We start from the raw sequence: 27,573 nt of genomic DNA on the forward strand, positions 1-27,573 counted from the left end.
ATAGTACCTAGTTTACTTCTGGAGGGAGAATAATCAACTTATCTTTGTGCTGCTTGCAAGTTCAAACTTGCCATCCTGGTCCTTTTCCTGTTTGGGAAGCTCCTAATTTGTGAATGGGGTAGAGTATCTTACTTATTAAGAAAGCACTTTCCACAATTAAAGGGATTTCCGAGTAAGAACTGCAACACTGCTCAGTGTTCTAATATCTCTTTGCTGTCCACCTCAGTTGCCAGTAGCCACATGTGGCCTTGAGATGTCCTGTAAGAGTAAATGTATACACACTGGATTTTGAAAACAAAAAAAATGCAAAATATCTCCTTAATTTTATATAGTGATTATGGGTTGGAGTGATAACATTTTGGAAATACTGGCTTACATAAAAGATGCCTTTTTAAAAAGGGGCTCCTGGAAAATGTACAAGTGCGTATGTGGGTCATTTTAACACCTATAATAAAAGTAACAATAAGACATGATCTGTCTTAGGGCAAGATATGACTAAGTGTCAGGGACATAAATAAATAGTGGCTGCTATCACCTTTGAGGGGAGTTGCTGTTACTTTCCTGAGCATCTCTAGATCGCCTAAGGAGATTTGAGTTTTTTTCTCCGAATGTAGTAAAACTGCGTTACACTTTCTATTAACACAACTCATCTGCTGCATAACTCCTATGGGGAAGGCATCGTGGTTGGCATAATGGAGGGGAGAAAGTATTGGTGAAAGTGGGGAATTCATCTCATAACTTAGCTAAAATGCTAGCTATGTAGCATGAATTCAATAAATATTTATTTGATAATTGGAAAAAAAAGTGCATATGTGCTTCACATTACATTTCTATAGGACAGTGCTGATAACCCATCTCACTTCAGTCCCAAAGTAGCCATTTGAGTCAAGTGGAATTATTACCACTTTACAGATGAGGAAACTGAGGCTAAGAGAGTTTACGGCACTTGGACCAAAGTCAAAACTGGAGACAGGATTCCTGACTCCATAGCCTGTGTGATTCCTTTAACTCTTCTACTGAGTAGAACAAATGAATGAGTTTCACCCACGTGCTATATGTATATCCCCTGTGTACCAGCTGATTCTGGAGTTGGCAGCCAGGGCTTGTCACTGCTAGGTAGGTTTTTTCGGGGGGCTTTCTTCTTTAGGATCCCCAAAACACTGCCATTGCTTTAAGACCACATGCTAGGGAGATAGCAATAATAGCAGAGAGTACAGAACTGGAACTCAGGATCCACAGGTTCTAGGCTCTGATTTTCTACCTGATCTTGGGCCTGTCACCTCAGGGCCTCCTCACCCATAAAATGAAAAAAAGGGACTTAATGACATGATGCTCTGATGCTCATAATTCCATTGTCAAGATCAGCTGGCCCAGATGTCCTGGCTTACAGGTTCACCTGAGCTTGGGGATCTTTCCTTTTCTGAGAATGTTACTAAAAGGCACAAAAATTCTATCTGTACCACTGAGAAATTCACATTATCAAACTACAACAGGAAGAACTTGGCTCTCAATGGCCACTGTTGTGTGTGTAACTACATTTTATATATATTTAGATGTACAAATATATGTGTGTATATATACATAATATATATGTGTGTATAATATATACATAAAACTTAGCTAAAGTTTCATACACACACACACACACACACACACATGTACATATGAGACTTTAGCTAAGATTTTTTTTTCCATATACCTCAAGTACTTTTGGAATGTAATGTAGATGGCTTAGAATAAGTAAATATACATTTTAGAAACTATTACATTATAAATGAGGAGCTTTTAAACTACAAACTGCCCAGTTTTTTGGTTGTTTGGGAGGGTTTTTGTTTTTGTTTTTTGCTTTGTTTTTGTAAAGGACAAACTATATTTAGTTTCTTGTTTCTGCTGTCTGCTGGTAATTTCCCTTTAGGAAAAAGATCTCAGATGAGCACTGTGCTAATCAAGATGCCTCATAACAGAATGGAAAGAGCACAAATAGTCAGATAATATGAATCTCAGATCTGGGCTCTGACTCTAACCCTTAGATGTTGTAGGATCAGGTTGTTTCCTAAGTCTGGATGCAGAGCTGTATGATGGGGATGACAATACCCACCACAGAGAGTATAGCAGTTTAGTGTGGAGAAGCTACTCTCTCCATCACTTCACCCACCCCACCCCCTGCACACGCACGCACACACACATACATGTGTGCACACACGTGTACACACATACATACATAAACACACAAAAGCATACACTTGCACGGGCACACACATACCCCAAACATGTAAAAAGCAAGCACAACTGGTCCCTTTGGTCAACCCACATGGGCAGTTGAGAAGGAAATAGAATTTCACTGAAACATACTAAAACGTTCATTTGACTGAAGCAAATGGCCCATGAAATTGGGCTCATCCAATCAGTAAGACCAGCCTTGAGCCCCATCTTGTTTGGCCATCCCTCCTTAAATTTTCCTCTTTCTTTTTCCTAAATAAGTATGTCAGGCGATTTGGCAAGTCCCTTTTCTAGTGTTCTGTGATTTTCTAAAGGTTTCAGCTTTTTAATTGCTTGATCTTTAATATACATTTTACAAAGTGGCTATTACAGTTAATATCTGAGGGAGGTAGATCAATTGGTCTGATCATAAACACGGAAGTCCTGCCTGTTGTTCTTTGTTTACACATTCTAGACAAGTTTTAAGCTAATAAAGTGAATTTTAAACCTGGCATAAAGAAGATGATGGGCCCTCTTGATAGAAAACATTTTTCTGGCTCTGTAAATCCCATAGTCCCCAAACTGGGCCTCTCTGCAACTCTTCCTGAGCTGTGTTTAGACAGAGATTACTTAAAGGAGTTTCCAGGACTTCCCTGGTGGTGCAGTGGTTAAGAATCCGCCTGCCAATGCAGAGGACACGGGTTCGAGCCCTGGTCTGGGAAGATCCCACATTTCGCAGAGCAACAAAGCCCCGTGCGCCACAACTACTGAACCTGCGCTCTAGAGCCCGCGAGCCACAACTACTGAAGCCCGCACACCTAGAACCCGTGTTCCACAAAAAGAAAAGCCACTGCATTGAGAAGCCCGCACACCACAATGAAGAGGAGCCCCCACTCGCCGCAACTAGAGAAAGCCCGCGCGCAGCAATGAAGACCCAACGCAGCCAAAAATAAATAAATAAATATAAATAAACTTTTTAAAAAAAAAAGAGAGTTTCCAATCTGCTCTTTCCGGGAGAGGGTCGAACATGGATTGCTGCTTATCAGACTCCTAAAAACAACAACCATAGCTCATGTGTCTTTGGGAACTCCATGCCATGTAGCCCAGCAGTGCCCGTGTTCCTGAGGAACTTTAATGCCCAAATGTGATAAGTCTCAGTTAAAGAGAAAAAGGTATAAAGGAGGCAGTTCACGGGAAGAGCCCTGAATTTCGAATTTTAAATTTGGACCGTGAATTTTGAAGTGGACTAAATTTTTGTGTCCTTGTGTTTCTATAACTGTCTTGCGTTTCTCCCTTACACTGTAGTGTTAAAATGACAATCCACTGAGCAGACTGCAAGACCTGTTCTTGATAAATAGTAAACCTTTGCATGCATGAAGTTTTTTTGCTCTTTCCAATAACCTCGCCTGTTTATCCCTCTAGGCCCACTTCAAACATTTGCTTTACTTGGAAGACATCCCTAATCATTTCAGGCAAAATGAATGAACATAGGCCCTCACAGTACTCTCCCTAAATTATAATCGTAACATATATGGCACTGATGCTTGCAGTCCGGTTGTATCAATTAACCTTTGCCAAATTGGTGCTGTAATACAAACCACCCCAAAACTCACTGGCTTAAAACCACAAGCATGCATTCTCACTCCTGAGGGAGATGGCTGGGCTGCACACAGGGGGCTGATGGGGCAGCTCTACTGCAGGTGTCTCTCGTCTTCCTCCTGGGACCAGCAGCTGGCTGGCCAGGGCATGTTCTTCTCGTGGCAAAAAAAAAAAAAAAAAATCAAATTGCTAGGAAGTACACTCCCCCTACAAAGAGGCTAGAGCAAGAATTGGATTCAGGGAAGAGTAAAGAATTGTAGTTAATCATTCAATCTTTCAAACAGGTTCGCCTGCCCTGTTAGATCAGGAGCCCCTGGTGGGTTGGAAACAATGCCTGCTTCCATATCGCTTGCCCCTCTGCCTGGGGCTGGCAGCTGGTAGATATTCTCTGATGTTTGCCAAGGTCCAAAAGTCCTTCCCAACCTTTTCCTTTATAGCAGATGTTGGCAAACTATGACTGCAGACCAAAGCTTGGCCTGGTTTTAGTGCCAACAGAGCTGTAAAAATACAAATGTTTGAAAAAAATTAAAAGAAGAAGACTATTTAATGACCCATGAAAATTATATGAAATTCAAATGTCAGTGTCCATAAATAAAGTTTTATTGGGACACAACCACACCCATTTCTCTGTGTATCGTCTATGGGCGCTTTAGAGCAAAAGAGCATAGTTGGAGTTGCCATAGAGACTATATGTCACCAAAAGCCTAAAACATTTACTCTCTTGCCTGTACAGAAACCATTCGCCGCCCCTGCTTCATAGGATAAAGGAACCCCAGGAGGAGAAAGCCCCAGGAGGTGAATGTCGTGCCCAAGACGACAGAGTTGTCAGCTTGATTAAGCCCTGTATTTATGTGGGGTTAATACTTCTCCCCTTTGTTTCCTAGTAATCGGAAGCCTGCGACACCCATGTGTCACTGATCTGGAGGCATCCCTCGCGGCAGCGCTTCATGACCCAGCGGCGCCCCGCCCAGTGAAGCCACCGTGGTGTCCAGCATGGCCGCGCTGCTTCTGGGCGCGGTGATGCTGGTGGTCCAGCTCCAGCTAGTGCCTTCCCGCCCCGCCGTGCCCGGGGCCGAGCTGGGCCAGCTGGAGCTTGTGAGGAAAGGGGCGACCTTGCAGGACGAGATCCGGGAAGGCGCGGCCCCCAACGGCTCCGCCCAGCAGCTGCCGCAGACCATCATCATCGGTGTGCGCAAGGGGGGCACACGCGCGCTACTGGAGATGCTCAGCCTGCATCCCGACGTGGCGGCCGCAGAGAACGAGGTGCACTTCTTCGATTGGGAGGAGCATTACAGCCAAGGCCTGGGCTGGTACCTCAGCCAGATGCCCTTCTCCTCCCCGCACCAGCTCACGGTGGAAAAGACCCCCGCGTACTTCACGTCGCCCAAAGTGCCTGAGCGGGTCCACAGCATGAACCCGTCCATCCGGCTGCTGCTCATCCTGCGGGACCCGTCAGAGCGCGTGCTGTCCGACTACACCCAAGTGTTCTACAACCACATGCAGAAGCACAAGCCCTACCCGTCCATCGAGGAGTTCCTGGTGCGTGATGGCCGGCTCAACGTGGACTACAAGGCTCTCAACCGCAGCCTGTATCACGTGCATATGCAGAACTGGCTTCGCTTCTTCTCGCTGCGCCGCATCCACATCGTGGACGGCGACCGCCTCATCAGGGACCCCTTCCCCGAGATCCAAAAGGTCGAGAGGTTCCTGAGGCTGTCGCCGCAGATCAATGCCTCGAACTTCTACTTTAACAAAACCAAGGGCTTTTACTGCCTGCGGGACAGCGGCCGGGACCGCTGCTTACACGAGTCCAAAGGCCGGGCACACCCGCAAGTCGACCCCAAGCTCCTCAATAAACTGCATGAATATTTTCACGAGCCAAATAAGAAATTCTTCGAGCTTGTCGGCAGAACATTTGACTGGCACTGATTTGCGATAAGCTAGGCTCAGAACCTTTCCTATTGTAAGTTCTAGTGTACATCTAGGGGGGAAAGAGAATTTTAAAAGGGCATTTAAGCTATAATTTATTTGTAAAATCCATAAATTACTTCTGTACAGTATTAGATTCACAATTGCCATATATACTAGTTATATTTTTCTACTTGTTAAATTGAGGGCATTTTGTATTGTTTTTCATGGTTGTTAACATGTGTAATATGTCTCTATATGAAGGAACTAAAATATTTCACTGCAAAAAAAAAAAAAATTCTGGAGATGCTGTCTTTTTTGAATGTAATTAACTTGCCCCCAACTCAAGATAGCTGTCTGTGTTCACTCACTGCACATATTCCTTTATTACTTACTTAAAAAAAAAATGTTTTTCATAGCTGTTATACTCCTCTCCCATTCTCTCCCTTCTTCATTACCTTTTAAAATTTTTAATGGCTCGCTGTGGTCATCAGATTTATTTTTTTACTTGCATCGTGAGATTTCTCTTCATTGAGATCCCCTATTATTTTTGGAGGTGATAGTCTCACCCATTCCCAACTTCAGCAAGCACCTGAATGTGGATTTTAACCCCATGTAAACTCCAAGTGGACAATTAAGCTGGAGAAGTAGTTACTAACCAGCAAGAGGCTTGCCTCAGAGAGTGCTTGCACTTACTTCTGACTGCAGCAATATGTGAAACTACAATAAAGGGAATTAAACCATTGGTCTTCAGAACGATCTTGGGGCTGTGTACTTTGCCCCAGGTGGCAGTGGGTCTCTGGAAAGCCACTTAGAATAGAAAAGGGGAATTGCAAAACCTATGCATGTCCCCATTTGTAAAAAGCTGACTAAAGTGGTAACTGTTTCCTTGAGTTGGGAGTCTATTAATCTATTTCCTGAAATATAAATATTATACTCCATATACTTTGAGACATAGGTGTATGTATGTTTAAAAATCAACTCTGGAGTCCTGAAGGTGAAAGGAAATTTAAACTCCCAAGGGTTGCAATTGAAAAGAGAAAAGTGCAAAGCAAATGGTGAAAGGTAAAGAATCCCTTGCACCTGCCTCGATAGGCCAGAGGCCCAATTTCAGTTTCACTTCTGCCCCGAACAACTGGGTTGTTAGAAGTGATAGAATAAGCCCTTCTGTGCCTCAGTTTTCTCATGTGTTCTTCATTCAGTCAGCCTTTTACAGAATTAAATAAATCGGATATTTTTTCTTATTATGAATGAAATAGACACTATATATAGGAACTCATTGAAATTTCCCCCAAGCAACCCCAGGAAGAAGGAATTATTACAGCAAGTTCAAAGAGGAAGAAATAGGCATGGAGAAGATAAGGAACTTGAGCAAGTTCACACTGGCTATAAGCCAGAGCTCAGAGTCCACTTAAAGCCAAAGCACAGGGTTTTTGGGTTGTGTTTTTTTTTTTTTTTTTTCTACACAATTTTTTCTAAATTCAAATGGAAAGGCCCAGACTCAGAGACAGTTCTTCCTGACATATTCCTTCCCTGGTGCCAAATGTCTTCCACCCCAAGAGGTGAGCCTGAGCCAGAGGAAAAGGGCAAGAATGAGCCTGAGGTTCTCTCAGCAGTGCTATCAGGGAAATGAGTCACCTTGGTTGTGCTTTGCAGCTGCACCCTGGCTTGACCTTAGCATGGCCCATGACCCAGCCTGGGCCTTGCACAGACAGCAGAGAATGTCTTCTCTCCTCCTTTATTAAGGTTGTCATTAAACAACCAACTCCCCAGAGGGTGTGGCAGAAATATAGCAGGTTTCCTGTTGACATGGTACTTTGCCATTTGCAGAGTGTTTCTCTCTGTAGCACATCATTGGATCTTACTTTTATCACACTCATTCAAGACTGAAAAAGTGAGAGGCCGGGCTTCCCTGGTGGTGCAATGGTTGAGAGTCCGCCTGCCGATGCAGGGGACACGGGTTTGCGCCCCAGTCCGGGAAGATCCCACATGCCACGGAGCGGCTAGGCCCGTGAGCCATGGCCGCTGAGCCTTCAGGTCAGGAGCCTGTGCTCCGAAACGGGAGAGGCCATAACAGTGAGAGGCCCGGTACCACCAAAAAAAAAAAAAAAAGAGAGAGAGACCAACAAAGGTGAAATTGAGTTATCAAGTTCGCCCAGGAATTGGCTGACAGAGTGGAGACTCCAGGGTGTGTTTTCTGACTCCTAAGAGGGTGCTCTTTGCAAAATACTTATGCATGTCTGTTCCCTGATAAGGATGGTGTGCTTAAAGCCTGCACTGTTGGGGCAAAAGGTGGTGGGTGGGGCTGGAGGAGGGGAAGACCAAGCACTGGAGACACATCTAGCTGCTGCGGCTCACACAGCTGATGGTAGGGGATGATCCAGTTTAAAATGATCAGAAGGTATAAATTCAATAATTGTTGGTTTGGAGGTATGAGTCTTGACTAAAAATGCATTCATGGGGTCCACCATGGGCAAGGGGTCAGGGGTCAGATGAATATTTCTATTCATCTATTTATGGTACAACCCGAGCCAGCCATTTGGAAGAGATAAGCAGTAGGAGCCTATCGCTCCAGACCTAGCCCAAGCACTTAGATCTCATCTGAGCTCTGTCAAATTCAGAGGAGGTCCTGCAGTAGACCACCTGCACAGAGAGACAAATGCAATGACTCGGGAGCCAGATGGGCACCCGATCCCTCTCCAAACACACCTAATACTAAGTCTGTTAACAAAGAGAGAGATGCTGAGGGAGTGAGGTTGCTGCCTGGACTGGTCCAGGCTCAGGGGCAGCCTGGGGGCCTCTGGATGACAGCCTCCCAGAGGTGGCTGAGGGCAGTTGAGCAAGGGCCTCAGCTATTATATTTGGAATATTCACTTCACTTGATGCTTCTGAGTCAGGACAGTCCCCTCCCATCCTCCAGGAACTGGATAGTGCTGAAACCCTGGTAACACTTTGGTTATCAGCTCACAGCCTGAAAATTTGCCATTTTAGCAAAAATGATGATGTGCCTCTGAGCAGAGTGCCTTGCCCTTTCTATCCTGGGAGGCTGTACTCAGCAGAAGGGAGGTGTGAGGCAGAAGAGGCCATTGCTCAGGGTGCCTGCTACTTACAGAGGTGGAATCAGAGATCACTGCCAAGAGTTCAGGTATTCATTAAAATTGTATTTTTCTTTTGAGTCCCTACTATGTGCTTAGCATGGTATTAAGATCTCAGGAGTATGAAAATGTTAATGCAATAACGAATAGTCATTAACTGTTCTGTGTTTAAATTAAAAACAACAACAGCAATATGGAAGGGCTAGGAAGGCTGTTCTGTGTTTAAATTAAAAACAAAACAAAACAAACAAAAAGACACACATGGAAAAGATGGAAAGGCTAAAAAGGCAGGTAGTATTAACTGTGTGTAGACTGACCAGTGCAGTCATTCTCATTGAATTCAAGAACATCCCTGGGAGAAATCAACTAGCCCTGTGATAGAGAGGACTAAACTGGGCATAAGAAATGGACCTACACTCATTGTTTTAGAATAAATAGAGGAATACTACTCACGGTAGGGGGATGGTTGTCCCAGAGATGGGGAATGTTGGAATTAAGGATCATACACAGAAAGTGAGAGATGACAGAGACATGTTTCATTGCTCAGGAGTAGCAAGAGATGGGAAATCTTCCCGAAGTCTGCACGGCCAAGCTGTGAACCAGATCACTTACCTTGTGGGCCACAGGGCCCTGTTCTTTCCACAGGAAGTCTTGGTGAAATTGCCATAGAGCTGGAGTACAGGAGGCAAAGGACATAACCAGAGCAGGGCATTCTGAACAAGGGCAGCTTGAGGAATCACGACAGTGGTGATGAAGAGGGGGAAGGAAGTAGAGAGATGCAGGCAAGAGACTGTCTACTGGTCATGGGAGTGAGTTAAGCACACTGGGAACTCACTCTGTGGCCTTGACATCTGCTTTCCAAGTGGTGGAAGCTTGCTTAGAAGGCACCCATGTGTCTCTGTCTCCTGTGCAGGTGTATCTATCATATAAAAATAACTACCATTTTTTGCATACCTGCTATGTGCTTGGCATTTGAAATAGGTTGCTTCTCATCCATGTGACAATTCTGAGAAGCAGGAAATGGCATAGTACTAATTGTACAAAGGAGGAAACTCAAACTCAGACACTAAAGGGCTTGCCCACGATGCCAGAGCCATTGATTGCCACAACTGAAATTTAGGGTCTAATGTCCATGCTCTGCTGCTTTGCAGTCTATGCAATTGTGGGACGGGGGAGGAAGAAATAAAGCATAGGCATCTGTCTGTTAGGCAGAGCCTGGAAGAGTGATGGGCATCCAGAATGCCAGGATGCACAGAGAGTTATATCAGATCACCTTCAAGCCAGGAGTGGCTGGGACCTGATACAAGGGACACATGATAAAGCATGTTCCTTACCAGCAGATATTCATTTAGAAAGTCTAAGCTTGAGCTAGAGACCAAAGCAACACAATGGAGCTCTCCAAATGGCAAGCAAGGGGTGAGGACCAAAGCTACAGACTGTCTCTGATTGAGATGCTTGACTGAAGTATTTTGATGTAAGAAATGGCTTTGGTTCTTCGGTTCACCCTGATATCAATATCTTTACTCCATTTTCCTCAAGTTTCCCAGTTAGGTGACCTGAGAGAAAAATCAAGTAGAGCCAGGAGACCTGGATGTGAATCCCACCTCTACCAATTTTTAGGTTCAAATTCTCAGAAGCTCAATTTCTTTCTCAATGTAAATGCGCTTAACTCTGTTTGGGGGAGAATTCAATGAGATAAGTAAAAACTGTAAAATCTGTGGATATGTGGCTTAGTGGTTAAGAGCATTTAGAACTTTGGGAAGTAGACCAAAACTGGTTTTGAAACAGTCAGCAGGCACCCACTGCCTTGGTTTCTCCATCCATTTCCCAGCTTCGGGACTGTAGCCTTTGCTGTTGGTGCACCATCCAGAGCCCATTTACCAGGGAAGTGTCCCCATTCCCCACCATCAGAAGAGTTGGCTACTAAAAGCTCACCCTGTACTGTGTTCTGGAGCATTTCTCTCAGTTGTCAGCGGCTGCCTTCCCTGGAGGTACCTGGGAAGTTATGCCCACCCTTCTTTTCTACTCTCCTTGGGGTCGCCTGTGAGTAACACTTGATTGATGTGGGATGTGGAGTGGGGTCTTGGGGAAGCAGCCCAGATTCCTGGTCTCTGGGCAGGGCAACCTTTATGGTACAACTTATGCTCCAGAACTCCTCCTGGTCAGGCTGAGGCTAGACTTCCGAAACCACACTTTTGCTTAGTTTCTTCTACTTTATCCTGTGCCCCTTGTTACCCACTTCTTCTGTAATCCCATTCTTAGTAAATGACTTGCCCAAGAATACAGGAATCCCCATCTCAGGTTTGCCTCTAGGGTATACAATCTAAGATAGTAAACTTGCATACATGTCTTATTCTCTCTATATTTCATATGAGTAATATGACCAGCCCACAGGGTTATTATAATTTTTCCAGTTAAATAACAGACAATAAGGAATGAGTCTGTTTTATCCTCTGACACATAAAAGAGCTAAATACAATAATAGACACAATTGTTACCAAGTATAATAGTTGTCTCTTCTTTGGCTTATCAGACTATCAACATAGTGTTCATGCATCAACATCAAACTTTAACTTCATGAAAGATTTCTGGTTCTCACAAATATAAGGGCATCACGCTATCTTATGTTACAGGATATCGTATCTCTATTGTTTGATAAGTATTTCATTTCGAGCCTGTGCATGAATGTTTTCTGCTCTTGGTTGCAACAACTTGGCACCTAGCACAGTGCCTGGCACATGGTAGACAGAAAGTACTTGTTTGTGGATTGAATTGTAATTCTAGCCCAGTTGTCAATCTGATGTGAAAATCCCCTCTACTATATCCCAGCTTCATGATCTGACCTCCTGGGAACACCTTCTCTGGGCCAGGCACTGCTAGTACTTCACAATATACTGCTTTATTTAATCCTTAGAAACCCCTAGGGAAATAATCAATCCAAGCTCATTGTTTTTTCCTTACCATCATATCCCCAGCAAATAGAACAATGCTTGACATAGGAGTTGCAAATATTTATTAACTAAATGAATCATTCTAATGCCCAAGCTCTCTCCACTACGCAGTACTATACAACCACACTTCCTGATTATAGCACTAGTGGAGAATCCAGTATTCTCTAAGGCAACCCATTACATCTCCAAATTGGCTACAAAAATTCACACTTCCTGTAACTAAATCTCTATTTCCGTAGCTTCCTCCAATAGAAATGAGTTTACCACAGGGCGTCATGGAGAACAAGTCTCATTCCACTTTTCCGTATTGGCACACTGGATGAAACACTGGCCTTGGGTTCTGAAGTCCTGAACTTAGAGATTTTTCATAGCTGTGTGACCTTGGGCAATTTCCCTAGCTTCTCTGAAATTCTGGTAACTTTCTGCAAAACAGTATAAATCATGCCTTCTTCACAGAGGTTCTATGAGTATTGCATGGTTAGTGACCAATGTATAAATATAAGAGATCAGAATTCTATAAAAATTCATCTAATATTGAAAAGTAATTCAGATCTTATGACTGGTGTCATCCCTTATAGAGGCTAATGGGATAATTACTGAGTATTAATGAAAGCTGGGTGTATATTATCTCACTTTATCTTTAGGTCAACCTCTGAGACAGATATTACTATTAACTCCATTCTATGGATGGGGAATCCAAAGCACAGAGATATTGTAATTTTCCCAAAGTCACATAGCTAGTAAATAGCAGAGCCAGATCTATTCCCTGAGCTGTCTGTCTTCATGGCTAGCATACTTAACCTCCTGGTTACCCTACCTTTCAGTGCAAAAGAGAACCCTTTCTCCAACATATCTGCCCATGAAAAGAGGTAGAGCACAAAGAAGAAAAAAATAGAGATTAGGAACTTAAGATAAAAATCAGCAAAAAGACGTAGTAGGCAGAATTCAAGAAAGTCTTCCCAAGATTTCTAGCCCCTGGTGTACACACTCCATGTAATCTTCTCCTCTTCAATGTGAGCAGGACTTGTAAATAAGATGGGATGTTTACCCTCTTGATTAGGTTATATTAATGGGATAATGGATAAGGATAATTAATAAGGATAATGGGATGTGACCTATCAGGTTATCTAAGACTCCAACTTAGCAGACTGGGAAGGGAGAGAGATTCTCCTACTAGTTTTGAAGAAGTCACCTGCTATGTGAGAGGGCTAGCAAGGGATTACAGTGGCCAGCAATACTGAAAGTGTCCCTTAGCCAGCATCCAGCAAGGAAACAAAAGTCGTAGTCCTACAGTTGCAAAGAACTCAAGTGTTCCAGCAAGCTGTGAGCTTGGAAGAGGGCCCCAAGTTCCAGATGAAAACACTTCTGGCTGAGACCTTGACTGTCGCCCAGTGAGGGCCTGCTTGGACTCCTGTTTTATGGAAACTGAGATAGTAGAAGTATGTTGATGTAAGCTGCTGAGTTTGTAGTAATTTTTTATGTAATAGGAAACTAATACAAAGACTTAAATCTACTTTTTAGCCATCTTCTCAGTTTATACTCACTTTTCTATACTCTCTCTTGAAAACAAACAAAATGCATGACTTTTTGCTACCCAAGGAACACATGTCTATTATACAAAAACCAGATTCTTCAAGTAAGATTATTCAGAAATAATCACTGTCAACATTTTGATTTGTATAGTTTCAGATTTTTCCAACACATGAATGTGTGTGTGTATTAAAAAATAAATTACATCTTTTTGATAACTCAGCAACCTGAGAGTAAACATCAGCTGATACCTATCCATTGATAGAGTTGAAATGGATCTTAGAAGTCATTTAAGCTAATCTTCTTGTTTTATGGAAGAAGGTTGTGAGGTTTGGAGGAGTCAGGTCACTGTTCATGCTGAATCTATATGAGAACTCAGAACTACTTCCTAATACCTTCCACACTGTATGTTTGATGTCTAATCACTTGTCTAACTCCCCACCAGAGAGTTTGCTCCCCAGGTGAAGGCCTGCACTTCCTATGAAACCAGTGCCTCACAGTGTTTTGCAGGAAGCTGATATCTAGGTGAGAGTGGCTGATTAAAGTTCTCATTTAGCAGTGTTTTTAGTGCAATGGGAAAAACAATAAAAGCTAGGCAGACGTGGTATTACAGTTACCCATGGCTGTGTAGCAAAACTATTCTAAAACTCAGTGGCCTAATGCAACAATTTATTATCACTCACAGTTCTGTGGGTGGCCAATTCTTCTTTGGGTGCTCACCCAGTTGTAGTCAGATGGTGGCTAGGACTGAAGTTGCCTGAAGTCTGGACTGTGTTGGAGGTCCAAGATGGCTTCTTTCATTACATGTTTGATGCCTCAGCTGGAATGACTAAAATGCCTGGGGGCTGGCTGGGCATCCTCCCTCCCCCACCACCCACACACCATGTGGCCAACTTGGGCTTCCTTATAGCATGATAGACTTAAGGTCATTGGTGGAATGTTTTATATGGTACCTGACTTTCCCATGAGAGTGATTGTTCTAGAAGAATGAAGTAAAAGTTGCAAGTGTTACATAATGAAACTACTGCTACATTGTGTTGTTCCAATGAGGCCAGCCCAGATTCTGTAGGAAAGTACTACATAAGGAGCTGAATAATAGGAGGTGTAGTTCACTGGGGGGACTGGCTCTCATGCTTGGTTGTTCCTTGACAATAAAATGGACAGAACACCTACTTAATGGATTTTTGGTCATATTTAAAAGGGAGATTAATATAGGTATGAGCTTTCATGAACCTTAGAGTCCATTATACAAATGTAAGCTATCATTATTACAAGTCCTTGGGCCTACTATGTAATTTCAGCAATTTTGACCTAAAGCATTTGCCTATTTTCAGTCCAATCTTTTGATCACATGTGATGGTGTTAAGTGATTTTGCATGAATCATTTGTTCCATGTTGCTTATACTGTATTTTTATTATAGCCCAATGAAACCACATGAGAAAAAGATATACTTAGAACAAATTGTGGACTCTGGTCAGCAGGGAAAATTTTGTCCTCTAATGTAGGCAAACCTACAGAACATCTTAGAAAATCTGTCAAACACAAAAGAAAGTTGCTGAAAAAAAAAAAAAGTTGCTGAGACATTTAACACTGCATATTAGAAACTGTGTATAACATTCAGAAAAGAATGCATGGCAGATTCCATTTCTACTTTCTTTAATTTGGAAGTTCTATTTTTAGTAACAATTTACAGTTTCCACACAATTAAGGACTCTACCTCAGCTGTGATTTACATTTTTTTCCCCTCTGTTTATCTGTTTACCTGCTTCCCAGTAAGAAAACTACGTTTTAAATCTTGACTTTAGTTGTGAGTAATACTAGACAAATTTGATTAACTATTTTAGAGGCTCAGTTTGCTCATATGTTAAATGGGAATAAGATTTTATTTAAGGAATTCTTAAGTAAAAGGCCAAGAGCACAGTCTTTTATTTACTTATCTTAAAGGCCAGGAGCACAGTCTTTTATTTACTTATCTTAAAGGCCAAGAGCACAGCCAGGTGCATAGTAGGCATTCAACACATGTGCATTCATTGTTCTTTTAATGAATGTTTTTTTTTAATTTATTTTATTTTATTATTTTTAATTTATTTATTTTTTATGCGGTACACAGGCCTCTCACTGTTGTGGCCTCTCCCGTTGCGGAGCACAGGCTCCAGACATGCAGGCTCAGCGGCCATGGCTCATGGGCCCAGCCGCTCCGCGGCATGTGGGATCTTCCCGGACTGGGGCACAAACCCGTGTCCCCTGCACCGGCAGGTGGACTCTCAACCACTGCGCCACCAGGGAAGCCCCATTGTTCTTTTAATACCCTCTTTGTGGACCCCTCCAAAGGGTCTGCGGTAAAGAACTGGCTTTTGGAATAGAATAGCCCTTGGGGGTATCACTGCCCATTATGAACATCAAGGGCAACACATCCAAAATCAGTGAGATCTTGTTGTGCCTCTAAACATAAACATTCACATAAATCCAGGCCATTGACAGGCAAACACAGCTTTTGAGACAATTATCTGAATAATAAAAGTCTATTTGTTTTCCTGAAATATTCAAATAATGAAGAAGATAAGTTTGAATGGCCTCTTTGTTCCTTTCTTTTCTATACATGACAGATGCAGATTAAAGGTAATTTAGAAAGAAAATATAGTCTGCTAAATAGTTTGTAAATTTACCTGTTTTGATAAAGAAGACTCCTAACTATTTGCCAAGGACATAAAATTACTGTTTTTCAATTAACTGTCATTTCTCTCATCTGTACCAAAATCATTCCTTTAAAATCCAGTTTCTCCCATCTCCCAATGTACAATGTCCTCCTTAGTTCCCCCCCTCCCCCCTGACCCAGGGGGTATGGCAAATTTGAAAAGGAAACTGGAAAGGGTTTTAAATTTCAAGGGATATTTTAGCCATGACCATCTATTTATTAAAATCCAGTCTTACTCTCGTTCACAATCACCAAATGGAAGAAACAACTCAAGTGTCCATAAACAGATTACTGGGTAAATGAATGTGGTCTATCCATACAATGAAAATTTATTCAGCCATGGAAACAAATGAATCCTGATGAATGCTACAACATGGATGAACTTTGAAAGCTTTATGCTGACTGAAATAAACCAGACACAAAAGAACAAATATTGTATGATTCCAATTATATGAAATAACTAGAATGGCCAAATTCAGAGAGACAGAAAGTAAATTAGAGGTGATCAGGGGCTGAAGAGAGAGTGGAAAATGAAGAATTGTTATTTAATAAACATAAAATTTCCAATGGGGTAATGACAAAGTTTTGGAAATATACAGTGGTGGCTGATGTACATTTTGAATTTAATTAAAACTCCTGAATTGTATACTTAAGATGGTTAAAATTTATGTTTTGTTATATTTCTTACCTATATATATATATATACAGATATAGATAGATATAGATACATATAGAAAAGGACACATAACCAACCTTAGGTTCTATATTAACTTTTTACTTAATTGCAAGCAAGTCAGCTATGTTCTTAATTCATCTGCAGTTTATGCAGAAGGACCTTCATAAAGTGTTAACTTCACATGTCACCAACAATTGCATGACAATTCTAGTTTCCAATTACTGCATTATTTATCAGTTTATAGATGGAAAATAAACATGATACTTAATGTAAAGCAGACCTAATTACCCCTACTTTTCATGTACCTAACTTATGACTTATCTTCAGACAAAATAAACTATTTACAGTTCTAATTTAAGCTACTGTACACAGTTTTCAATTCCTCCCATCCTGAGAAGTACATTAATGCCTCTAAAATGTATTGTTCCCATCCTGAGAAGTACATTACTGCCTCTCTAAATTGTATTGTTCCCAATCTACCTGTGAAATGTTCAACATCACAAACTTGGGGTCTCAGCATCATCAGTCAGGTCTCTCCGGAGTGAAAATTAGCCCATGACTCTGTCAGCTCTGTTTGACAATAATTTCCCATCATGAGTTGAGCCTAACTGACCAAACAGTTGGAAATAAATGATAAAAAAAAAAAAAAGCTCCTTAGCAAGCAAAAGCAGATGATATATGTAATCAGAGTGTCTGCCTTGTATAGGAACGGGTTGTTCACCTACATGTGGATTTAGGTCAAGCCAGAAGACCCATCAAGGTGCTTATATTTGCTTCCTATGGAAGCTATAACAAATTAGTGTAAACTTAATTAATGGCTTAAGACAATGTGTATTTATTATCTCAAAGTTCTGGAACTCAGAAGTCCAAAATCAGTCTCAGTGAGCTAAAATCAAACTGTGATCAAGGACCCATTCCTTCTGAAGGTTTGAGGGGAAAATCCATTTAATTGTCTTTTCTAGCTTCTAGAGACTGTCCTCATTCCCTGACGAGCAGGCCCATATCACCTCACCTATTATTCAGGTGATCTCTGCTTCCTTCTTACAAGGGTCCTTGTGATGACATTGGGTCCACCCAGATAATGGGTCTACCCAGATAACCCAGGATAATCTCCTCATCTCAAGATTTTTAACTTAATCACATCCACAAAATCACTTTGCTGTGGAAGGTGACATATTCACAGACTCTGGAGGATTAGGGTGTGGGCATCTTTGGGGGTCATTATTCAGCTTACCACAGGGCTCTAGAAGTCTGTCATAGGACTGATCATTACTGGAGATGATATACATTTATTTGTAGGTTAAATATATATATTTTACTCATCTCTCTTATTTCAGTTTTCTTGTGCCAAATGTAATTTGTTCAATTATTCCATGGATATTAGCTGAGCATCTAGTGGGCCAGGCACTGTTCACAGGACAGGGAATGCCACAGTAGATAAAAAGTAAAGTTTCTTCCATCATGAAGCTTTCTTTTGGTGTTGGTTTACCGCCCTCCCCTGCTAGAATCTCAGCGCCATGAGAGTAGGGACTTTGCATCTTCTGTTTATTCCTGAACCCTCAGAGCCAGAACAGTGCCTGAGCCCTACTGTTAACACTTAGTAAATGAATGAACAAATGATCTTTCAAATCTGTCACATAGAAATTTACCCCAGGGAGAAAAAGGGTACAAATTTTGAAGATATCTCACAGGTAGAGATTGAAGGGATGGAATGCATCTCATACTTAACCCTCATGATTTCCTGTGCTCTGTGTTTGTCCCTATGGTTAGGTGTGGAAAGTGGGAATCAGAGACATCCAATCACTTCCTCAATGACACACAGCTAGACTGGGACAGAGTCTATTTGACCCCCAGTTCCATGCTCTATATACTGTATCTGTTCAGAGCAGTGCAAGCTTACTGATTAGTGACTAGAAGAAAGAGTGAAGGATTGGCAAAGACCTCAGTTACACACACAGTTTCTCTACACTCTACCACCATACATTCCATGTAAAGTAGATGTCTAAAGAGCTAAGGTTTAGATACATGAAAGTATAAATCACCTCAGTGTTTATGAAAGAAAGAGAAAAAGAAGAAGAAGAAGGAGGAGGAGGAGGGTGGGGAAGAGATGGAGGAGGTGGAAGAAGAGAAGGAAGAACAAAGAGAGTAACAAAGTAGGGCTTTTAATTGACTATTTGCCCACATCGGTATTTCATCCTGGCCTACAATTCTGCACTTGATGTTGTTTACCATCCTAAAGGGATTTCTCAATAGTTTCTTGTGCAGGATTCCTACACACTCCTCAGTAGAGAGCCAAGATTCTCCTCCCAGCTGGGCGCCTCCCTCCCATTCACTGCAGTCCTATGATGCCTGTCCAGAGCCCAGCTCCTCTGGCAGGTGGCCAGGAGCTCAAACAAGCACTGTTCTCTGAGCATAAAAATAAAGTACCATTATACAAATGGGAGGCTGGATTCTGCAATTCAAATTTGGGCCAGAAAATCACCTCTTACCTAAGCTGTTGTTTATCTAGGCAACAGGGGGCTGTGGAAATTGCTGTACAAAATTTCAGTTCATCCATTCACTGGTTCTGTGGTTTTAAATACATATCTTCATCTCTCTGAGCCTCAGGTTTCCTTCTTTGAAAAAGGTCATAGAACTAGATGATCTTTATGTTACTGACAAGTTCTAGAATGCTATAATTTCTCCTAGGTAAGAAAAAGAAGAAAGGGCTGTCTTCTCACCCTCCCTTCCTTCCTTCATTTCCCTTTCTTTCTTTTTCCTTTTTCTGTCTTTTCTTCTTCTTCTTTGTGCCAAGATTTTAAGTAACAGGCTGCTCTGGCTGAAATTAGTACCTTAAATTTTTGAAATTGTCCTGGGTAGAAGCCAGAAAAATAATCACTTAAAAGCCATAACCATTTTGTTATGCTCTTAGAGGAGGAAACTGGAGGACAACTTTGTTGCCTCTGTCCTGAGAGCATCTATTTACAAATCTTATTTCTTGAAAAGTCACCCCTCCATCCTGATAGGATTTAGAGACAGGATTTCAGCATGGGTTTAGAAATGCAAATCCATTTTCTATTTCACATGTTATCTTGGTCAGTCATTGGTGAGGTGTGAGTGGCTAAGATAGGCTCTCTTGGTCTAGAGTTGGAGCCTGGCAAGGGACTAGTGAGAGGAAATGGATTTAGAATGTTCTGCAAACCATACCTTATCATTGGAGAGATGGAGGTGGTGTTTGAAAGTTTGTTTTCTGAGACTTGCGTGCAGGAGAGGAGACATGGAAGAGGGTAGATGAAGGAGTTGATTTCACGGGAGATTTTGTGGAATTCTGGGTGGAGCAAGGTTTTCTTAGGATCCAGTGAAAATGTGACTCTGAATGGGGGGGAGGCCAGTGTCCACATCCCAGCCCTTTCCTCCCCAGCCATACAGACAGTGGGTGTCAAGCCCTTGAGATTCAGGGGTGTCGCTATTGTAGAAACCTTACATTATATGATACAACCTAAGCTTAACCAGACAAAAAACCCACCAGGCTGTGGTAACTAGTTGATAATTGTGAGTGTATGATATACTCCTTTTGGGGATCCAATAAAGAATTGGAAGATGATGATGAGAGGAAATGAGACCCTGTAATCAAGTCAGTAGGGTTCATGACACCATGGTTTTAGATTGCATGTAAATGAGATCTTGCTTGGATTCAGCATTAATGTATTTGGTATATTCTGTCCCCTTGAACCTTGACAATGATTACTTAGAGGAGAGGACACTGAGGCTGGGGTTTGAGCCAGGACTGTCTCACACTGCAGCCAACTCTCCCCATCAGACAGCACTGAGTCTGTCTTCCCTTTTGCTCTGCTCTCATCTCTGTCCTGCACATGCGTCATTTTGAAGTATGCATGATCATACCCCATTATGTATCTTACTATCACGACACTAGAGACAACAGACCTTTCCTGTTGCAGACCTTGACATATTCATAGTGTAAAAAAAAAGAAAACAACAACAGCTAATGTTTGAAATACTTCATGCTTGGTTCCTCTCCCTATGAAACATGCTTGGAGTTTGAAAACCCTTAAGCTCTTGTTCCAACACCATGGGGACTGATAGAATTGGGAAGCTTTCAAATGTAAAGGAATTTGTTGTTTCCTTGGCAATGTCATAATTCAAATGACTTCAGGTTTTCAAATGTCACAATTGTGATATACTATAGACAGTCATTAATAAACACAAATGTGTTTTTGAGGTTTAGATAAAAGTCAGTAAATAAAGGGACGGGAACCTCTATGCAGAAAGAAAGTGGATGGTGTTGGGAGCTCCATTTCTGTAGCTGGCTGGCATTTGCATGGAGTTCAAGTTATCTATGTTGACTGTGATCTTTGGAGGGGTATTTGTTATTTCCCGCTCACAAACCTTGATGGCTGCCCATTGATGGAAGGTAAGTTTGCTTTTTTCTTTTTAAATGTGGCATTTAAAGCCTTTTGCAAGATTGGTCCACCTTTACCTTCTTGTCTACTTTCTCTGCCTGTCTACTTTCTTGGCCACATTTTAAGACACAAGAGTGTCAGACACCCTAACCTAGATTCCCAAACAGGCCACAAATTTTCATGTCTCTATGCCTTGTTCAAAACATGTTCTCCCCTTTGCTAACCAGCAGTGGTCTCCATGGCTTTCAGAGCCCTCTTGGATTTAACTTTCCCTGGTCCTCACTGGTGGAAGGACTTAGCACCTCCATGGCATCCTCAAAGCACTTTCTAAGAATATCGTCTGTGAGGCAGGCCTGACCATTCAGTGTCATGGTCAATTCTGGGCCCGAGTCCCTGACCAGGTACAAAGTCCATCAATATTCCTGTGTCACCTTGTCTCCCTTGCACCTCAAACAGCAAGGACCTCATAGCAGAAGTGCTAAAAAAATGTTTGGTGAAAGAATATCTGAATAGTTAATAGATAGTTCATAGATACTGGTGTTCTTCTACCTGCCTTCATTTAATATTTTCTTTCTCCACTTTGAGAGAAGGACCTGCTTTTGAATCCAGGGACATCCCAAGCCCACAATGGGCTACACTTCAAAACTTGATACCCTGAACCTCTGGATCAGTAACCGTTTGTGTAAGTGAACAAGCATTAGCCAGAACCACAAACAGCACCAGAGAGGGAGGAATTAGAATATTAGCAAGACATGCATCGATAACCACCAGCCAGCTGGACATTCTCCTTCTGGGGCTCCTATGCTCTTTGTTCTCTTCATTTTGAAAAGTGAGAAACTGAGGGGCTGTGTAGCCAAATTTAAGAAATGTATATGTAGAGTAAGGAGACTTTCTATCAAGGTCCACCTATAATTCCAGGAGCAGGAGGGAAAAATGTATACTCCCTAGAGGTAAAATACTTACTAAAAGAAGATATAGATAATTGCTCCAACACTCCAGGGATAATTTTTAAATTAATTGTAATAAAAGTGAATGACGATTTCACCCACCAAATTATTAAATATTTAAATATATATGTGCATATATAATTTACATGTGTGTAACATTTAACACTGATAAAGATCTATGGATAGATTAGGACATGCTCATATAATCTCAAGTTCAAATGGTGAAAACATTCCAGAAAGCAATTGAATAATATATATGAAGGTCCTTAATAATGAGTAGAGTCCTCGGCTCACTAATTCTGCTGCAACAAATCTCTGTTAAGAAAATAGCAATACCTGAAGCAAAGACTTATGAACAAAGATTGCATTGAAGTGATATTGTAATACAGATATTGTAAAAGTTATATTGAAAGCAACTAAGTGTGTCTATTAAGACACACATGTGCTATATATCAATCTAAAATGTATTTATTACAAAATATATAAAATGAGAGATCTTGCTTGAATATTTTACAAACATCAGCCCACCTGGCATAAGGTCTGAATAAATCCTGATGTGAAGAAAACACTCTCTAACCATTAATTTTTCAAGCCTCTGGGTCAGTAATCATTTGTGTAACTGATTCAGTATTAGCTAAGACCACAACGATTCCAGAAATGTTGGAAATGAAACACTAGCAGAGTGCATTGATAGCAACATCTTGCTGGCCAAGATGTGGTTGTACAGAAATTCTTACACATTCCAGGGAGAGATGGATGATTGGTTAAACATTTTGGTACTTAGTGTTAATCCTGAGAATGAAACCTGAGGAAGAAAACTAAAATCAAGGGCAACAACAACGGAAAGTCTTACTTACAAAAATATTTATTGTAACAAATATTATAATACTCAAAGCTTCTAAAAAGTCAAATAAGAACAACCTACCTATCAAATGGTGGGATATGGTCAAGTAACTTGTGACCTAGACATGCAATGGTGTATTATGTTGTCTTCAAGCAGCTTTTCAGAAAGCTACGTGAAAATATGGGAAAATGCTTGTCAAGTGAAATAGAAAATGCAGGCTAAAAATAAATATATGGTTACTATACATTCAGAGGACTATAAATTATTCAGGAAACTATTAACTGGGTGGTTTGAACAGTGAGGTTGTAGATTTCTTTCTTCTTTTTTTTTTTTTTTTTCCATTTTCTCCTTTTCTCCCCACCCCCGATTTTTACTGGTCTCTTAAAATGAAAACATATAATAACATTAAAGATGTAGAATTTGTCTTCAGGGGAATCTTTTGCATAGTCAACTGAGGGCAAATTAAAGGCTATAATACTTTATTCAACACAGAGGAAGCATCTAGCATCACAAAAGAATGAGCAAAGGGAAAGTGTTTTCCTAAGATGTGAAGACTGGAAATATAAGTAGACTATTAAAAGTCTTAGACATTTTTTGAATGGAAGGTGTACAAAGGATTGTTAAGCTCAGCAAGATATTTAAGGAAAGTACTTAGCTTCAAATTTGATTTTTCCTGAAATGCTTTCGAAATCTTTATCACAAAAGCCTCAAACTGAACGTGTCCAGATTTTTAGGTTTCTATTAAGATCTGCCTTGTGGACTTGAAGAACTTTTATTTGGAAAGATACATGGGACCCTTTCTGCCTGACTCCAAGGAATGGAACAAGGGGTCCCATCACCTTGGTAAGGGAGACCTTTCTATTAGTTAGGAACAGTCTGTGGTAGTCAGGGTACCAATGAGAAACAGATGGCAAATTCAAACTGGGGTTGTTTGAAATGGGCTTATAAATGGCGCTAACTACAAAGGTATGGGAGAACCACGAAGGATAATATGATAACCACGGCTAGTAAAAGAGCACGATGAGATGGCTATCAGCACCCACTAGTTCGAGAGGAGTGGTGACTTCAATCGGGGACTCGCTTGTCCTACATCACCCTTAGGACAGGACCCAAGGAGAGAAGTAGCCTGACTCCTCTCCTCTCACCCACCAATATCCTGCTGGATGTTGGCTAAACCTATTGGCTCAATCTAACTGGAAATGAGAATATGGTCCCTAGAGACCATCCTTATGGAGAAAATCATGTCAAAAAAGGAATATCCAACCAATAAAAGAGTATGTTTTTCATCATTGCTGTTGGTGAAGAGAGGCTGAAGGATCATTTCTTTGGGAAATCCAAGCAGAGCATGGTGTTTGGACCAGATGGCTTAAATTTTTCCATTTAATTCTGAGATTTTGTAATTCTAAGGTACCTCCACTGAACTAGAAACATATAAATAACCAATGCAGCTGCAATTGTGTATTATGATCACCAGCCTCAAGTCAGGAAAATTGAGCTCTTTATTTCTTTTACAGTGCAATAACAATTTTCAGCATTCACACTGATTATCTTTGGAAGATTTTTACAAAGCAATAAAACCAATGATATATTTAATTGAAGTGTGGGTGTTGATGATCAACAAACACAACCTGGGATGAATATGTAATTGGCCCTCTTTACATTTGTCACCCAAAGACCAGGGTGGATGAGAAGCACATTTTAATAAGAGCTGATGAATATTAAATGGCCACCATGCACTAGGCATTGAGCCATGTACTTTATATTAACTCATTTCATCCTGCCAAGTGTTGTTTGAACTATGCACTATGGTTAGTGTCTTCCAATCTGTGCCCAGAAGCAGCCAAGGAAATGTACCACTAAGATTTCTTCTGTAAGAGCACAATTTGCTGATAGTCCCAGCTGCTGCCCCTTTGCTTTCATTACCATGTGTGCCAAAAGCACACTTCCCTTGGGCTACTCCCAGCCCAATGACAGGACACTCTACTGCATAGTGAGATGCAAGACTCCTCCAGAGAGTGACTATCTCAAGAACACCTATTAGAGCTACCATATGATCCAGCAATCCCACACCTGGGAGAACATCATCTGGAGATTATCTGGAGAAAATCATAATTCAAAAAGATACATGCACCCCAATGTTCATAGCTGCACTATTTACAATAGCCAGGACATGGAAGCAACCTAAATGTCCATCAACAGATGAATGGATAAAGAAGGTGTGGCACATATATACAATGGAATACTATTCAGCAATAAGAAAGAATGAAATAATGCCATTTGCAGCAACATGGATGGTCATGGAGATTATCATACTAAGTGAAGTAAGTCAGACCGAGAAAGACAAATATCGTAGGATACGACTTATATGTAGAATCTAAAAAAAAAGGACACAAATGAACATATTTATAAAACAGAAACAGGCTCACAGACTTAGAAAACAAACTTATGGTTACCAAAGGGGAAAGGTTGGTGGGGGGAGGGATAAATTAGGGGTTAGGTATTAACATATACACACTATTATATCGATATATAAAATAGATAATCAACAAGGACCTAGTATATAGCACAGGGAACTCTGCTCAATATTTTCTAATAACTTAAATGGGAAAAGAATCTGAAAAAGAATAGATATATGTATAGGTATAACTGAATCACTTTGCTGTACACCTGAAACTAACACACCATTGTAAATCAATTATACTCCAATATAAAATAAAAAGAAATTTTAAAAAGGTATATATGTGAGGTGGTGAATGTACGAATTAACTTAATGGGGGCACTGTCACAATGTCTATGAATGTCAAATCATCACATTGTATACTTTAGACATCTTACAGTTTTATATGTCAATTTTAACTCAATAAAGCTAAAAAAAGAACAAAAAAATACTTATTAGCCTGGCCTAACCTTTCTTGAAAGTGGGCTGCAGTAAAAGATCCTTCCTACTCAAATCTTCCTCCCTTTTCTTCTTTCACAGATATCAGATCCACATAGGGGGAAGGCTCTGCCTGCTTTCTGCTCCCTCCATGCTATGGACTGTGTTATATCCCCTTCCCCTGTTCCTAATCTCTCTCTCTCTCTCTCTCACTCTCTCTCCCATATGAGGACACAGCCAGAAGGTGGCCATCTGAAAGCCAGGAAGCAAGCTCTCACTAGAAACCCAGTTGCCCAGCACCTTGATCTTAGACTTCCCAGCCTCCAGAACTGTGAGAAAATAAATTTCTGTTTAAGTCACCCAGTCTATGGTATTTTGTTATGGCAGCCTGTGCTGATACTAATCCACTCCTCCAATAAATGTCTTACACCTACAATCCCATCTTGACATCTGGTTCTCAGTAGACCCAAACTAATGCATGCGGCATTGGGAGTTTCAGGTGTTTGCCTAAGTTCACAGACCTAGGCTGGGGCTCAAACCCAGGCAGTTGGACTCAACTATCTGTTTACTACTCTGCCTCTTGTGTTACTGACTAGCTTAACTTGCCTAGGAACACCTTTTTGGAACCCCTTCTATCCTCATTTAACCAAAGCATCCCTGCTTTCTTTATTTATTTCACCTGACTTGAAGTCAGACATCTCTTGTATCTGATCCGAGACTTCTGCTGTTCAGGAAAACACCTCTGATACTTTCTTTCATTCCTCATGATGGAGCAGCATTCAGATGCCTCTTCACTCTCATTCTCCTGAGGCAACTCAGACAGATGTGAATGTAACCAGTTCTAACATTTCCCAGCTGTGAAACCTCAGACACACTGACTGCCCTGAGGCTTTGTTTAATTATATGAAAAAAAAAAAAAAAGAGAATCTCCATCCCCAACTCATGGGTTCCTTGGAGGAGTCAGTGAACATTTAAGGGTCTAGGACACTAGCTGATCCACAAAGCCATTTATAAATAATACGGTTCTCCCCTATTTGGACCCACTTTTTGATTTACTTAAATTGATTGCTCTTGAATCTATTGCCCACAAGTGCATAAGATATTATCATTTACAATACTCCTCCCCTCATGAAATTGCCAATGAATATACTCAGGACACCCTACTCAGAAGCTCTGTCTAGATTTGACATTTTCCTTTATATTCCTGGGACTCAAGAGAATTCATTTTGATTTCCCAACTTGTTTATCTCATTCCCAGAATATCTTATGAACTTGATAATCAAGTTCATACAAGCACTTGAGTTACAGTCCCAGCTTATGGCAGAAGTTGCTTTTTCTAAGGGAAAAAAGTGAGTCATGGAGGTGATTTTTTCTCATTATGATCTGATCTTCAACAAAGTACTGTACTTTCAACTATTTCTAATCATTCTTTACTTGAATCCATCTTAAAAAGTTAAAAAAAAAAACAAACAATTTTTAGACCATTTTGAAAATCGAAAATGAGAAGCAGTGTGCTATCCTGGGGGCTGGAATGACCTTTAGAGTAACATAGGTGAGAATTTGGCTGTACTGATAATGAGCTGTGTTACCTTAGACAGTTTTCTTAACTTCTCCGTGCTTGTTTCCTGCCACTGGAGAAGGATAATAACGTTCCCTTTCTTGGGATTTCTTCTTGGGAGGATTAAATGAAATTATGAATGAAGTGCCTCCTTGCTGACAGGCAGAAGCACCTAAATAAATGGTTGCTGGTATTGTCCATGATATTTTCATTAATTTGGTACCCATTTCTTCTCTTTCCATATTGTTAAGTGTTCAAAGCTCTTCAGGGTTTTCAAGAACTTCTAACAAAGAAT

The 27,573-nt window shown here is 41.0% G+C and overlaps 1 protein-coding gene and 1 long non-coding RNA gene across 2 annotated transcripts in view; both read left to right on the top strand.

Annotated features, from left to right (window-relative positions):
* HS3ST1 (heparan sulfate-glucosamine 3-sulfotransferase 1) overlaps positions 1-6,054 on the top strand; it is a 30,053-nt gene extending 23,999 nt beyond the window's left edge. The window contains exon 2 of the mRNA XM_024741811.1: positions 4,683-6,054. Coding sequence (XP_024597579.1) covers positions 4,792-5,727 — 936 coding nt within the window. The 5' untranslated portion in view covers positions 4,683-4,791 and the 3' untranslated portion in view covers positions 5,728-6,054. The remainder of the gene's footprint in view (positions 1-4,682) is intronic.
* A 2,724-nt stretch (positions 6,055-8,778) lies between these two features.
* Positions 8,779-27,573, top strand: part of LOC112397599 (uncharacterized) — a 29,968-nt gene continuing 11,173 nt past the window's right edge. Inside the window, exon 1 of the long non-coding RNA XR_003002824.1 lies at positions 8,779-8,851. This is a non-coding gene — a long non-coding RNA (uncharacterized LOC112397599). The remainder of the gene's footprint in view (positions 8,852-27,573) is intronic.

This window comes from Neophocaena asiaeorientalis, unplaced genomic scaffold, assembly GCF_003031525.2.
Source record: "Neophocaena asiaeorientalis asiaeorientalis breed wild unplaced genomic scaffold, Neophocaena_asiaeorientalis_V1.1 scaffold218, whole genome shotgun sequence".
NCBI lineage: Eukaryota > Metazoa > Chordata > Mammalia > Artiodactyla > Phocoenidae > Neophocaena > Neophocaena asiaeorientalis.